This window comes from Carcharhinus amblyrhynchos, chromosome 13 (assembly GCF_965287045.1).
Source record: "Carcharhinus amblyrhynchos chromosome 13, sCarAmb.v2.hapA, whole genome shotgun sequence".
NCBI lineage: Eukaryota > Metazoa > Chordata > Chondrichthyes > Carcharhiniformes > Carcharhinidae > Carcharhinus > Carcharhinus amblyrhynchos.
The window spans coordinates 43430150-43446983 of NC_137336.1; the positions used below are offsets into that span (position 1 = coordinate 43430150).

The 16834-nt window shown below is 43.4% G+C and overlaps 1 protein-coding gene across 4 annotated transcripts in view; it reads right to left on the bottom strand.

Annotated features, from left to right (window-relative positions):
- cplx2b (complexin 2b) overlaps positions 1 to 16834 on the bottom strand; it is a 245868-nt gene that overhangs the window by 10310 nt on the left and 218724 nt on the right. For all 4 annotated transcript variants that reach the window (XM_080201608.1, XM_080201609.1, XM_080201610.1 and 1 more), the window contains exon 3: positions 9197 to 9372. In XM_080201608.1, the coding sequence (XP_080057734.1) occupies positions 9197 to 9372 (176 nt within the window). The remainder of the gene's footprint in view (positions 1 to 9196; positions 9373 to 16834) is intronic.

The window sequence follows — 16834 nt, forward strand, 5'->3', positions numbered from 1 at the left end:
GGAGCGGACCTTAATTGACCAGTTAAATGGCTCAGTTGGGCACCAACATTCCCATTGCAGGCCCATTGTGGTGGAATCTAGAAAAAGCAGCACAGTTTCAGTATGAGGGGGTCACCCATTTAAGATGGAAATAAGGAAGAATTTCTTCTCTAAGAGGATCATTAATCCTTGCAATTCTCTACCTCAGAGGGCATTGAGGCTGGGTCTTCGAAAGTGTCCCAATCTGATCTACAGAGGAGTCGATGGTTATGTGGGGCAAGAAGAAACGTGGAGTTGAGGCCACATCAGATCCGCTACGATCTTACTGAAAGACTGACCAGACTTGTGGGGGTTGCATGGCCTATTCCTTCACAGTTCTTATGCTTTCTTGACTCACTCACTGCACGCATCCCACCCCTAACCCTCTCTCCCAATTCATGTATTATTTTGCCAGCCTTGCCATCTCTTAACTGATCATCAAGGGACTGGTAAAATCTGACCCCAATTATTTAATAGAATACTACTTAAGAATAAGAAAGATACTTAAAGATTCTGGAAGTACTTGATACATTCAGTTACATATAATTAAACTAAAAACAATTGAACGTTACCAATTCCATTCTTATATCGCCTGCTCCAGCCCGGAATATCCTGAGATCTCTAAGCCCCTCAATTCTGGCCTCTTTCATATCACCAGCATCCAGTACTCTGCTTTTTACAAATGTGCCTCCAACTGCCTGGATCCAATGGTCTGATAGTCCCACAAACCTTTCCCTTTCGTAACTCCTTAAAACCTGCTTCTTTTGACCAAGCTTTTGGTCACCTGTCCTAAAGTTGCCTTATATATATCGGTGTTTAATTCTGTCTGATAACACACCTCGGAACATTTTTATTCCATTAAATGTGCCACGTAAATGCAATTTATCATTGTTGTGACTGGTCACCGTGTGTGCCTGCAGCTGCGACAGGAAAAGAAGGTTTAAAGTATTTATCAGCCAATTAAGTAAAAGTCAGGGCTGCTTTATTTAATTGGTTAACGTATTTCTGTTTGTTATAATCTGTAACAGCTGCGCCAGTGATCCCTGTTCGCTCTTTCTCAGTAATATCTTGTGACTGATGTACTTATGCTCTCAGATGGATATGAGTGTGAGGGAATAAGAGCTGTCTAATTGTTAGTACACGGCACATATTTCTGTTCTTCAGTGATCCAGGTGATGGGGGATAGAAACATAGAAGTAGGGGCAGGAGGAGGCTATTTGGCCCTTCAAGCTTGCTCCGCCATTCATTATAATCATGGCTGATCATCCAACTCAATAGCATAATCCTGCTTTCTCCCTGTAACCTTTGATCCCAAGTGCTACATCCAGCCACCTTTTGAACAAATTCAATGTTTTGGCATCAACTACTTCCAGTGGTAACAAATTCTCCAGGCTCACCACTCCTTGGGTGAAGAAATGTCTCCTCACCTCCGTCCTAATGGTCTACCCTGAATCCTCAGACTGTGACCCCCGATTCTGGACTCCCCCAACATTGGGAACATCCTCCCTATGTAGTCCTGTTAGAATTTTATAAGTTTCTATGAGATTCATTTGAACAGCAGCTAAAACAATCCTAACCTAGTCAATCTCTCCTCATGCAATGTGGGGTGCTAGGCTCACAGCTGTTTCATCTCTATCAATTCAGGACCACGCATAAAATTAATTTATTCTTTCCCCTGTCAGGAAAGCAACCTCAGTGCACTTTTCTATTTTTATAGGTTCTATTAGGTACTTGTCACTGCAGTACTGCTGATTTCATCTGTGTAATGTGGTGACCCAACTGTTTAATAGGGTATAAATATAGTGATTCAGCTTTTCACATATATTCCTCAGTTCCCTGTACATTGACTGAAGAGTGCAAGTGACAAGAGGAATACCGTGTGCTTCCTGGCGGCTGGTCTCATGTGTAACATGAAATCAGTTTTCTTTGTTTTCTGTGCCAGCCTAAGTGAGGTGCAGAGGTTGAAGATATGCATCTGGTTGCCTGTCAGTTTACGGGAAGACCTACCTATATTCCTCTACAATTGCGGAAACATCTTACATTAGTTCTCTTTTGGGCTGCGGCAGGGTGACAATTCTCAAGAGTTAAATATTTTTTTTTCTCGTCAGTACGTCTGTTAAGAAGCTTTAATGTCTAAAATAATGCCAGCTTAGCAAAAGGTAAGCCTTCGCTCAGTGGGAATGTGAACAGTTGTCATAGCAGCCCCAAATTTGCAGCATGGAAAATTGATTTCAATCACTCGCCCACCCACCCACTCAAAGTAGAGGATTTGTGATGAAACACAAAGGAGAGCCTGCTACACAGAACATGCCTTTCTGCCTGAGTACTGTCGAGAAATCGTGATGTATTCAAATCATGTGGCTGAGTCTGGCTGATAATGTTACTTTTCAAAATACGGGCCAGGCTGGAAAAGTATTCTAAATTTAAATACTGGCAGCACTTTTGCTGCCTTTTTTGAGATTCGTACATTGGTACCGATCTGTTTTTAAGTCCATTTTTCATCAGCTTGTTCTTGCCTGCTTTTGCTGTTTACGTTTCTTTGCACTTTTTCTTGATCCCTGCCTCAACACCCATGCTCTCTACACCCTGAATCCTTGTTGCCCACAGCTGGAGTTTGTCAGAACCCACTGGGAAAGAGCTGGGACATGGTAGGACACCATTTCCAAGATTCCTTGGCCAGCTTTATTAGGGGTGGAACTTCTTTTGGAGGGAAAACAGTGCCAAGAAGGTAAAACCTGGGTAAAGCAAGGGGTACCTTAATATCAGGAGTTCCCATACCCTCAGGTCAGTCAGGGCATGCTGCTGAAGAAGGCGAGCTGCAGAATGACACAAAATTTTTTTTTCAAAAAATAAATATCAGCCCTTTCACGTGGGTTGGGATGTGGGAAAGGAATAATTGCATGGTGGCATCCAGGGTTAAGGAGGGGTTGTTCAACTGCCTCTCCTGTAAGCAGCCAGGGGGCAGCCTGTCAAACTACGAGGGTCATGGAAGTAGATGAGTGGTGGAGGTGTACCTGTAGAGGGTACATGTGTATGAGGTCAGCGCAAGACAGCATCAGCAGTCACTATCCTTGTTCCAGGGGCATATCTTGCAAATGGGGATGATCTTACCCAAAAAACTCTAAGAGCTGAACAAATGAGAAAATGGGAGAAAATTGCATCCATTTTTTTCAGTGAGTTGTCTATTGGAATCTTATGGCATTCAGTGTAATACAAGAGGCAAAGTGTGATTCACACCAGTAGAGGAAATGGATGGAGTCTATTCCCACCGGAAAGCCGCTTGCTCACACCAGAGGGTGCTATGGCACATGCGCAAATCTCTGTTCTGTACAACAGAACACAGAGAGATCTGTCAGTCACTTCCCTGGATATCACACTTCCCCCACACCTCCCCACCCCCCACACTCTGTCATCCCTGGCCTCACCAGCTGATTGCACACCCTCCCCCCTCCCAGCCCCCCGGCTGATTCCCGACTTCAGAGTGTAAAGCCGGTAAGATCGCACCCTGCCTCTGTCTTTACTACAAATCTTAACTTCCAAATCAAGCTCTAAAACCAGCATCTAATAGCAGACCTGTAAGTGCTGGCATGTGCTTTTGCATGTGTCGTATAAAGTCCTTTCCCACAGAAACTACAGTTCAATGTGTGTAAAAAGGGACATTTGAAAAGTGGTTTTGAGGGGGCAGTAGAAGGAGAAAATAATCCATGTTTCAGCATTCAGTTATTAAATTCATATGCATCTTCACTGAGTCAATAAGATCTAAACTCTCCCTGTTGTAAAATTACAGTAGGAGTTTTTTTATGTGTGTGACTGTCAAGATTGCTGTTTTGAACAAAGGACACCGTTGCTCATCTGAGGCGCTCATGTCTGAATGCAGGAACCCTGTAGCAGCTTTTGAGTAGCAATCGATTGAGATGATTTATACCATTTTGATATCATTTCATTTTCTTTCAAAATGGGTGACTGATCCTTGTAAAAGAGCTGAATTTTAAAGTATCCATGGGAATTTAGTTGAGAAATTTCCCTCAAATGTCTGCAATTACATTTCACTTTTGGCAAAGATGTTTGCGGGGAATTGTGCCAGGCTGGGACTAAATGTTGGACAAGATAATTTGAGGTTTCTTTGGACTGTACGTTCATCATATTTACAATGTAATTTTAAGTGAGCAAGTGTGCAGCCATTTTTTGGTCCTGGCATAATTTGTAATGATACTAAATAGAAGAATTACTTTGTTAGCGCGAGTGGGCGAAACGACCACTACGGACTCAGGGTGAAGTTCAATAACGGCACAGCTTCATTTTCTTTACATCGACGGGGTAGCACAGTCAGGACATACAATCGGACTGTCCCGAAAGTGCTCTAAAGACTCCCCCACAACGGGCTATAGTTATACCTGAACTTCGCGTTTCAAATGCTAATCCTTTATTTATAGTATTTGACTTCAGCCATCCTGTTTCGATGTTTTCGAGTGTTGGAGCAATTGTTTTAAGTGTGTGTTAATCGTTTTTGTCTGGTTGGTTATCAATGGTCTGGAATCTCTGGGGTTTGAACCATAGGTGTGTTATTGATCTCAAGAGTTTTGAGGGGCCAGGGACGCTTCCTTAACTGTGTTAATTTTAGGTGCCTCCATGGGTTGTTTGACTGGTTTAGAAGTGCTGATTTTTGATGGGGTGGGGACGTGTTCTTTAATTTCGTTCCTGTAGGTGCCATCCTGTCCAATTTCCCTTATGTGCTAGTCCTCATTTGCATTCTAAAAGCATGCTCTTGCCTACTGATCAGTGTCTGTTACTTTGTGATTTTAGTGGAGGGCTCTGAGGATAGCTTTAGTTTGCTTCCATTCTGTGTGCCCAATTTCATAAAATTTGTTGTCCAATAACAACTTCATTTGTGCGTATGTTTTAAAAATGAAGCTGTAAGTACTGAACACCTTCCATGGGTCTGGTTGGTATGTTCTTGGCGTGACAACATCTCTCTATTCCCAGCCTTCCTGTTCCCTCCAAGAATGAGTCCCAGGATTTATCTTTCCCGATACATCCGTGCTTGCTCCCAATCTTGTCTAGAAACTGCTTCAGGTCCTTGCTCCCTCCCACTTGGTGCCTGCTCACCTTTTCTAATGAACTTGAGCCCTTACACTCCCACTCCCTTTCACACAAGAACAAAGAGCCAATCTCTGCCACAGTCCTCACTATCTGAAAGATAAAATGAAACCAAAGACTTGCACTTATATTACACTTTCCATGCCCATGGGGATAGGCCCAGGGTAGGGCTTGGGTAAAGATGCCCTTTCGGAGAATGGTTGCAATGGACAAATGGCTTCCTTCTGCATTGTAGGAATTCGATGACCACTGGATGTCTTAAAGGATCTTCCTGCCAATTAAGTAGTTTTTTATCTGTGGTCATGCCTCCTTGCCCCACTGTCGGTCATCATTAACCCTTGCCCATTCCCCCACCTCTCCCCCATCACTGCACAGCCCTCCTTCCACATAGCACCCCCCCTCCTCCCCTTTGTCTTCAACAGGCCAGCCACCCACTCCGGCCTCACCTCATTCTGCACCTGCGGTCGAACTTCAGAGTTCTGGTGCAGGGCACTTACTTTGACTGATTGTCCCTACCACACCCAGATGCTTTACACATTTCATTCCTCCAAGTTCCCAATCCCAACCTCTGTCTTCTCTTGGATTCCTCTTCCACTCTTCCATCAACCCCCCACCATGCCCCCCTTATCCCCAACACCACTGACTGACTAACCCTTGCTGCCGCTGAGCCTCTAGGCAAGCTGCCTTTCTCCTGCTCCCCTCCTTTTGTGTTCAACAAGGAAAAACTGATGCCTTCAGGCACAGCTGAACGAAGAGAATTGGTGCGCATCACCTTTAAATAAACGTGAATTGGGCGCCGCAGGATTCTCGTATGCTGCTGACTGAAACTAGGGCTTTACCAAAAGTATTTTACTCCCACGTGTACTCATGTGTTATAAGCGTGAAGCTACCGCTGTTTGGAACGAGGCGAACATGCTGCACCTTAATCCTCTGTTGAGACATGAGAATTTCACATCCTGTCAAATTCAGTCACCTCTCACACCATATCTCCTGCTCCTGTTGGGGCTAGAAAATCCACCCCTGGTCCCTACACTTGATTCCATTCCCTGGCCTTTCCCTCCATTTCCTGGCCTTTCCTCCAGTCCCTGGTTTTTCCTCCACTCCCCACTCCACTTCCTTCATTCCCTGTTACATTTTTGATTTTCATTTGGCTATTTCCCTTTAAAAATATATTCCCTCATTGTTCCTGGGAGGATATTCCATGTCCTCACAGCTTCTGCAAAATTTAAAAGATGATCTTAAATTTATGACTTCTGGTTAAGTACTGTCCTGGTGATCAACAGAGATAATTTTTTCCTATTTACCTCACCAAACTCTTGAATATTTTAAATATCTCAATTAGATTGCCTTGCCTTTTTGATGGGGCCCTGACAGCAAACAATTTCAGGCTATTGAATCATTTTCTCGTGACTATACGTCCCAGAGTGAGTTGAATGATATTAGCGTGGAACATGTACACATTGGATTTCCAAGTAAAATAAACTTATTATTCTTTATACATTGTCACTGGGCATTCTTGTCTAATCTGTGCAGCATACAGTAGCTGGTTAACACTGCTGCCTCATAGCTCCAGGGACCTAGATTCAATTCTGGCTTTGTGTCTGTGTGGAGTTTGCACATTCTCCCAGTATCTGCATGGGTATCCTCCAGTTTCCTCCCACACTCCAAAGATGTGCTGGTTAGATGGATAGGGCCTGGATGTGATAGTTGTTGGTGCAGGCTTGACAGGCTGAATGGTCTCTTTCTGCACCATAGGGATTCTATGATTAACACACTGCTCTGCTAAATGGTCAGCAAAGCAATTAGTGCACAAATCAGTCCTAATGAAGAAGGCTGTTTAAGAGAGTTAAGTTCAATATCATTGACTTGGAACTGTCTCACTCTACAACATTTAACGGATGTATCTTTTATTGTTTGTAGTGAATATATATCATTTTCTTCAATCCATAAAGCTGACAAATATTGATAATTTAGAAATTAATCCCTCCAGGCTAATTTTCTAAAGACATCACCATTGACTAAGCCCACCCAAATGTATAGGAAATCCACAGACGTGACAGTCGTTGACAAATGGTGCAAATCGACATTGTCATTTAGAGAAGCTCTAAAAAAGTTAATGGAGAAGGAAATGAACTGGCCCTAGAGCAGGTAGGGCTGATCGTTGAAGCTTGAATAAAGCTATTAATAAGAGAAAGCTGAGCGAAATTCATGTCACTTGTCAATCATATGTCTGTTCATAGAATCATTGAATCCTACAGTGCAGGAGGAGGCCATTCAGTCCATCCTGTTTGCAGCAACAAAAACTCCCACGTATTTATCCTAGCTCGGCCCCCTGACACTAAGGGGCAATTTAACACAGCCAATCCACCTAACCCGCACATCTTTGGACTGTGGGAGGAAACTGGAGCACCCGGAGGAAACCCACACAGACATGTAGGGAACATGCAGACTCCACCTAAGCCAGGAATCAAACCCAAGGTCTCTGGTGGGGGTGGTGGTGGTGGTGATGGTGGTGGTGGGGTGGAGTTGAGGGGGGTGGGGGGGGGAGGTGCGGGGGAAGGGGGCAGTGCTGGCTCTGACTGGGTGGGTGGGTGGGGGGAGGAGGGACATAATTGCCAACTCCAATCGAGGGTGGGGAGGGAAGCTCCTGAGGCCTCAATGGTGGTCTGGGGGGGTTGGGGGGGGAGGTTTACTCAGGTTATAAACAAAGGTGGCACCTGATCTCTGTACAGCTGAGTTTTGCTGGCGAGTTGAGGCCCTGCCTCCCATCCCCCCACCTCCACCCCCATATTGGCATAAATCACAACTCCTTGACTTGTTTAGGCTGAGTGCTGTGAGATCTGGAGAAAAAACTGGCCTGTCTCTCTGGAGAAAAACACACCGGAAACAACACTTTGCCATTTTTTGGGTAAGATTTCACGTTATGCATTTATAAGAAAAAGATAGTGAGGGTGAAATTGGTTCTCGATGAAAAATATCCTGCCGATTTTCTCTTGCCTGTTATGTGTGATCCAAGTTCATCCCAGTATTTCTTCATGAGGCTATGCATTTATGAAAAGGTAAACATGAAGTGCAGGATTATATGGCTTCGCTCATCCCAAAACCATAAGAATCCCACCCGAGGTCAACATACCTTCCACCCCTCGTCTGCTCCGATTTCTACAGCAGGCAGGGCAGTAAAATTCTGGTCGAAGTAATCTGTAGCCATCATAAAACAATCACACTCCTGAAGAAATTCTAATCCTTCTATCAATCCTTTCCACCTTCCATTGAAAATATGGCTGGAAATTGGGGAAGCCCTGTGGAAACGCTGACCCTTTGTATTTTCTTCAGCCATGAGTGAAGCAGTGGAAGGTCACGCAGTGTTTTGTAAAAGGGCAGTAACATGATTATAACGTAGCTAACTCTGCATAATTTAGTAATTTCATAAAAATACTTCTGTCCCTCAGGACATGTTTTACATTCCCAACCTGACAGTATTGACCTTTGTTATGTGTTAGTTATATCCTTTCACTCAGCTGAAATGTAATTTAAAAATTTAATGTAATTTAAAAAACCATGTATTAAGGTTCTGCATTATTTGTTGAACCAGAGAACAACAGTAAGCCAGGTGAACCCAGGACCCAAAGGATCAGTTTAGTACAGATTTTTAACTGAGCAATTATTATGCTGGAAGTTACGTACAGACTTTGTGATTCTGATCCATCTTTCTTCTGTTATAGATCTTGCCTTAACTTATAGCCCTTATCTATAGTCCTTATGGGCAGCACGGTGGCACAGTGATCAGCACTGCTGCCTCACAGTGCCAGGGTCCCATGTTTAATTCCCGGCTTGGCTCACTGTTGATGGAGAGTCTGCACATTTTCTCCGTGTCTGCGTGGGTTTCCTCCACAGTCCAAAAGAGGTGTTGGTTAGGTGCAGTAACCAAGCTAAATTCTCTCTCATTGTACCCAAACAGGCGCCGTAATGTTAACTTGTGACACAGATAAATAAACTTTAAAGCTTACCTGTTTATTACAAGTGTAATTGGTAACAGTTTAATTATCCACTGTTGCTAAAGGAACAATAAAGTTTTGTTTACCTTATCTCGTATTTGTTGCCGTACTTTTTCCCGTTCAGCTTCCATTCTAATATGTTTTTGCTTGCGTTCTTCTTCCTGTTGACGAAGAGCCTCTTGTCTTTCTTCTTCCTTCTTCTGTGCATCAGGGTCTTTTTCTTCATCCCCTCCCAGCATCTTCCCCATGTCTTTGGTGGCCCCTGCATGAAATAACATCATATAGTATAGCCATGAAGATCAAAAGGAACAGAAACACATTTTTCCCCTTAGATATTAGCTCCAGTTTTGTGAAAGAGACAGGACTGGCATCATGAACAGTCTTGGTACAGGGTGCATCTGGTCCAAACCAGGTGGAATTGAGCCATGCCAGACTTTGCAATGGGCCTAATCCGTATTTTGAATTGGTTTTAACACACACACACACAAACAAAAAAAAAACCTGTTCCAGACAGCTTGGTGTACCACACACCTCAGCACAGTGCTTAGCACTACTGCCTCACAGCGCCAGGGACTCAGGTTCAATTGCCAGTTTGAGGCACTGTCCATGGAGAGTCTGCACATTCTCCCCATGACTGTGTGGGTTTCCTCCGGTTTCCTCCCACAGTCCAAAAGATGTGTTAATTAGGTGCATGGACCATGCTAAATCCTCCCTCAGTGTACCTGAATAGGTGCCAGAGTATGGCGACTGGGGGATTTTACACAGTAATTTCATTGCAGTGTTAATGTAAGCCTACTTGTGCCACTAATAAAAATAGAAACACCTGGTCAGGAAAACGGCAACACTTGATAGGGCTGTAGTTTGGGGTAAAAGGGGCATTAATGATGAGGCAGAAAAATGCAAAGATTGGTTACAAGGACAAAATGATTCACACTGCTCACATTATTTGAAGATTTGTTAATCTTGCTGGATAGATTAAATCAAGGTCAAACATGCCTCCACTTTAGGCTGAAGGTGACCTTCCACAAGTGCCAGTTATTGGCAGGGAGGTCAGCCTGCTCCCTCCTACTAAGCTGCAAATGAGGGAGATATTTGCTGGTATCAAGAGCAGGATGATGAGAAATGTGCTATGCACGATTGCAAACATGTCTTTGGGTCTATTAATCATGGCAATTGCTGCATCCACTGGAAAATTTGAAGCAACGTGTACAAATGTTGCCCTGCTTAAGCTATAGCACGTTTTTTTTGAATCATGAAATCTTACAGTACAGAAAGAGATCATTCAGTCCATCAAGCCTCTGCTGGTTCTTTGCAATATCTATCCAATTGGTCCCACCAACCCCTGCTCCTTTTCTGTAGTCCTACAATCTTTCTCTATTTGGGTGATTTTCCAATCTTTTTTGAAAGTTACTGCTGAATTTGCTTTCACCATCCTCTCAGGCAATTGCCATTCGCTACATAAAAATGAAAATCTCCTCTTCTTTGTGGAATGGATTCCCAATTCCTCACTGGGAATGAAGAACCTAAATGGATGTTGTGGAAACTAACCTAAGAGGGTTTGGGGATGAGTTTAAATGGCTGGACCATCTCTGTTATACATCACCCTATTGCAGTAATCAAATTGCTTAAAATATGGATTCTTCTGCTGAAACTATAAAAAACAGAATTATTTTAATGGTTGCAGCTAAAATAAAGTCCAGAGATGGACTAAATGTGCAGGGAACAGAGCTTTAAGTTGACAGCTGTTAATTTTTGGTTCCATAAATATAAATTGGGGAAAAAAGCAATACTACTGTATTTGACCCTAAGCATTTATATTCTTGTTAACTCTCGCAGCTTCAACTGTAAGCTCCAAAAAAGCACCAACATGATGCATTTTACCATGGATACAGTAGTACACACATTTCCCAAATCAAATTATACATGCAGATTTAATTAGGATTAGCTGCCAGAGAAAAATCTGTTGCTGTTGTTGTGTTGTAAGAGCTGGCACAGAAAGGCTGAAGTGGTATTTAAACAGTGCCACTTCACTTGCGTCCATTGTAATTTCTCCTGGCTGCCTACAAATCTTGGGAGCACCTGAGTTCATCCTCCAGTACCTGAAGTTGCTGGAATGTTGCAGTCCTGCTCTTGAGGGAATGGTCTAATTGAATCACTTCCCCACATTTAAGGATAGATGGCGCAACCCGTCTTTTTTGTGAATTGGTTGTACCGTGGGTCTCACTGTATGTGTGGAGACTGGCCGTACTCTCCTGCCATCATTCCAAGTGCTTCTACGGAGGCGGTGTGATTACCGGCCCCAGGAGGACCACCAGGAGTCAGAAATAACCAGGCAAAAAAAAAACAACGGGTCCTCTGGTCTCTGGAAAAGAAAGTCTGACTTGCTCATCCCTGGCCGTCACCATGCGAGCAAAAGCCACGTGTTGGAAACTGGCAGCACCAGAATGAAAGAAGGTTGTGCCTGTACATTCTGATGATCTTCCACTTATCTGACGAAACCAGAGTGTTCACTGTGCTATGTCCACTTCCCTTGGCTGTGCGCCTAGTCAGCAGGATGAGTTTGACTTGGGGCCTGAAAAGATTTAATTTTCTGCCCATTCACAATCAATTAGTGAAAAATATAGCTCTCAAAAGCTGCTGGTAATGAATATAACTGATGTTCATTTGAACTGCGTCCACTTCAGTTAATTAACCTTGGACGGGGGAATTTTGTAAGTCTTTTCATGCAACTTCACACAAGATTTGGAGCTGAAAATTGGTTTGCCGCTTGTTTTAAAAATCAGGCATAGGATTGTCATTTGCAACCAGCCTGCACTAGTTCTAATGGAGGTAGGCAGTACGTAAATTTGGTGTTGCCACCTTATTCTATAATTGTAGAGTAGGGCCGAGAATCTACTGCAATGCTGGCTGCCTCCATGTTCTGCAGGTAGCTAAGCAGCATTCATTGACAGCATGTAGTGCAGCCAGCCTTCTGTTCTGAAAGGCAGTCTGTCCCTTTTAAAGAGAAGGCACTGAATGACAGGAGACTGTTGCTGAATGCTCGTGTTGCAATTCTAAACAAGGGAAATACAATTGGCCGTAGTGGGGGTTTTGGGGTTAAAGCTGTAATGCTGGAGGCCTTAGCGGTGGAAATGGACAGGAAGAGCGATGCCAGAGTTCCACACACCAAGTGGCCCTCATAGCCCACCTTCAAAAAAAAAGAAACAGGTATTCAAAGAAGTCAGATCCCAATGTCCAGACCTAATCACCTGGTAGCAATGCCACAAGAAATCTACTGAACTTAACAATATTGGTCAAGATCAATGAATGCCTCTTCAAATCACACCTCCTACTCACATAGCCAGCCTCTGGGCGCCACATCCCCAAGACTCAGTCATCAGCAACTTGGCCATCAGCACTCACACCTAATATCCCGATACTCCACCTCACCCTCACACACTTGCCTATACTGCCAGCCTCACATCCGCCTCTTGTCACCTCCACATATCTTGAGCTATTCGGCAGTGGAAGTTACATCAGCCAAAGAAAGTGCCACACAAAAGCTGCCCTCTTTTTTTGCAATGTAAAGTGACATACGGAACAGAATAAAGCAGAACTGTTGGGGAACAAGGATGCCTATGTCTCCTGAGCCCTGCAGCGGATCAGCATCATGAGCTGACTGTGACAGAGCCCATAGCATTGCTGAGCAACATTGAAGATGATGGCACTTATGCTCCTTTCTCTCAGCTAACCTTCACCCTGTTACCTGGCATGAAGAGCAAATTACAGATAGTGTCACCATGACCTTTCCACCTCACTCTCTCTTTCTTCACACTAATGTTCCACTTTTGATTTCCTGCCTTCAGACACTTAGAAAATGCTATCTGCTCAACCGCAGCTGTCCTGGGATGAGGAGCGAGAGAGAGAACAAGCATAATACTGTTGAAGAGACCCCATCACTTGATCTGACACTTGCTGCCAACAGAGCAGATACTGACCCCACACCGGAGATTGGTTAGCTTCTGATGCACCATCTGTAGCTACGATAAGGATCTGAATTTTGTGCCCTGAACATTATTTGACTTGCCTCCCTGTTCCTTTGGTTGTTTCAAACTGCCAATCCTACATTAAGAACTAGGTGAAATATTGGACAGAATTTAATGCTCTCCCCCCAAGGTGAGTTTGGAGCTGGTATGTGGTGGAGGAGGGGGTTTGGGTGGGGAAGGGGGTTATTTAATCAGGGTGCCAGGCAGGGATCCTGCTGCCTTCCATTCTCTTCCCCCATGAAGTTCAGGGTGGGAAGGCTTGTGGAAGGCCCTCCCACCCTGCCACCAATTGATGTCCTTAAATGGGTAATTAATATCCACTTCAGAGCCTCACCCCAGTGCTACTGGGTTCAATCAGCAATGAGTGGGACAGTCACCGTGCGGGTACCCTGATAAACAAATCTTCTGGTGTTTGCTTGCAGCCTCTTGGGGCGGTCCCTCATTGTTAGGTCCACAGTACCTGATCAGAGGAAAGGAGCCCGCTGAGAATGCCTTACATTTGACCCCCTCCCCCTCTCTCAAAAACCCCATCCTGGGATCCCCATCTTCCCTTCACTCAGCTTTGGCCTGAGGTTTCTCAGCAAATCTGTGGGTGTATGCTAGCAACTACCACTCCCCCTCTATCCAATTCCATCTCCCCCATGTGCAATGAAGAGCTGCTGGCCGCTGTTTGGAATTTCCGTGCCTGAGATCCTTGAATCCAGAAAAGAAAAGGCCTGACCACCACCAGCCACTTAAATGCTTGACTAGCACTTAACATGGATGGTCTTCTCCACAATTTCCTCCAGGTGAATATTATAATTTTATCAATGTTCAATACCAACACAATATTCACCTGGAGGAATGAAAATTATGTTAAAGATGCCATAACACGGGAATAAAAATGAAATATTTTCCAAAATTTGGACAGATTTTCTCTGAATCCTCACTTTTTTATTCATTTATGGAATATGGGCACTGCTGGTTGGCAGGGCCATTGAGAATCAACCACATTGCTGTGGATCTGGAGTCATATGTAAACCAGATCAGGTAAGGATGTCAGATTTCCTTCTCTAAAAAATATTAGTGAACCAGGTGGGTATTTTGATAATCAACAATGGTTTCATAGTCATAAGCAGATTCTTAATTGCAGATTATATTTTAATGAATTCAAATTCCACCATCTGTCATGGTGGGATTCGAACCCAAGTCCTCAGAACATTAGCCGAGGTTCTGGATTAATAGGTTAGCGATAATGCCACTAAGCCATGGTCTTCCCTAACTTACATCCCTCCTATCTTTTTCAGCTGGAGGGTGAAATGGCCTAGTGCCAGGACATCTGAATCAAATTATCCATGGGGCTTTTTGTGTGGTCAACAAAGAAGCAATCTTCAGTGGTGCAAGGAGCAATAAATTTTCCTTTGATAGATAGGTTGAGAATGGATATCAATTAATGTTGGTATTCAACCCGCGTTCCCGAATTGAGTAATGCTTTAATATAAAGACACAGGGCTGCAAAACATTTTAATTTTCCAGGTCCCTCAATACAGAATTTGAAAGATTGTCAAAGGTTGGAGCAGAGTTCTATAGCTGCTACTGGCATCGGGATTTCTGTTGCTGTGATTTGATTTACTACAGCCACAAAAACAGCATTCAGCACAACACAGTCAAATGCATTGTACATTTGGGAGAAAAATATAACTCCTAGCCTGTTTGAATTTCCTTAACTTAATTGTTATTTTGTTCTCTAGAAAGCAGCATAAAGTAATTATATGGTGGCACCGAATCTTTGTTTATGTCACTGGCTAAGTTGCCTCATCAATGCCAACGGGTCAATGGTTATATAATACTGAAGAAAAATATTTGACATGCTTGGGAATGAATGGAGACGTGTGGGGAATAAGGGAGAGTGTTTTACTGCTTTCCTTCAGCTCCGCAGTAGCATGAAGCACTGGTGCTGATAGGGGAGGGAGAAGGGGAGATGGAATGGAGTCAGAAGTTGTTCATGTTTATGTGCATCTAGTCTGTTTAATGGGGCAACAGATGGATCTGTGTTTTATCCTGTGTGAGGCATTCTAAGCAGTTTAAGTTTAAAAAAAGACTCCTCACAGCCTTTTATAAGATAAGGAAGCACATGGAAAGCAAAACTAGAGACCGTCAATGTTTAAGCTCATCACCAAGAGATCATAAAAGGAATTCTGTGCCAGTGTTGTGAGAAAGTGAATGGTATAGATGGATTTGAGGGAAAGCTAGATAACCAATGTTTGTGAGTGGGCTGCCAATCAAGTAGGCTGCTTTGTCTTGGATGGTGTTGAGTTTTTTGAGTGTTGTCAGAGCTGCACTCATCCAGACAAAAATAGGGTATTCCATTATACTCCTGACATGTCACTTGTAGATTATGGACAAGCTTTAGGAAGTCAAGAGGTGAGTTACTCAGCACAGGATTCTTTGCTTTTAATTTGTGCTTGAAGCTATATTATTTATATGGCTATTTCACATGGTCAGTGGTAACCCCCCAGATGATACTGGGGGTTTCAGTGATGGCAACACCATTGAATGTCAAGAGGCAATGGTTAGATTCTCTCTCTTGTTGGATATGGTCATTGCCTAGCACTTGTGTGGTGCGAAAGTTATTAGCCTAAGCCTGGATGTGTCAGGTCTTGTTGCATTTAAACATGGACTACTTCAGAATCTGAACAGTCATGAAAGGTGTTGAACATTGTATGTTCACCACCAAAATTCCCCAATTTTAACCTAATGATGGAAGAGAGGTCATTGATGAGGCAGGTGAAGATGGCTGGGAATAGCGCACTACTCTGAGAAATGTCTTCAGTGATGTCCTGGAGCTTGAGTGGCCAGATGGCCTACTCCTACTCATAGGTCTTATGTTCTAAGATGACTTACTTCCAACAACTGCAACCATTTTCCTTCCTGCTAGATATGACCCTAACTAATGGACAGTTTTCCTGCTGATTCCCATCGACTCTAGTTGTGCAAGGGCTCCCAATCAAACACAGACTTGATGTCAAGGGTAGTCACTCTCATCTAACCTCTGGAGTTCAGCTCTTCTGTCGATGCTCGAATTAAGGGTCTAATGAGGTCAAGAGCTGACTGACCCTGGATCCCAAACTGAGGTCAAGAGCTGAGTGGATCTGGTGGATCCCAAACTAAGCATCAGTGAGCTGTTTAAAATGCCACTTGTCAGACCTGTTATGATGCATTCCATCACTTTACTGATGATGTCACATTAGAGGGCCTTGACTTCTGCATAAACTAACAACTTGAAACAACATGTCCTCTTTCACATCTATATGGTTTTGGAATCAGAGCTTCAGATAAGCTAGGAAGAAATTATTAAGAGGCAGCATGACATGTTTTGGCATATAGGTTTGGCAAACTTTTTGTCAAAAAAAACTCAATAATTCATGGATTTTTCTTAGAGAGGACAGTACTGCACTCTGTGTGCACCATCATTTCATTTGGGGCTTCTACATGCAACCCAGCTGAGGTGACTATATGATTGAAACTCTGAAGGAAACTTATGACACTGTACACGTGTGACGCGGTTATCTCTGATAAAAAATTTTAACTATAAGTAGATTACTGAATAAAGTGAACGTGCCATGCTTTACTGCATATTTTAACTCAATATTATGTACCCAACAGCTGAAAATAGGCTTCACTGCTAGAAAACAGAAAGCTCCTGTACGGTGTGACCTT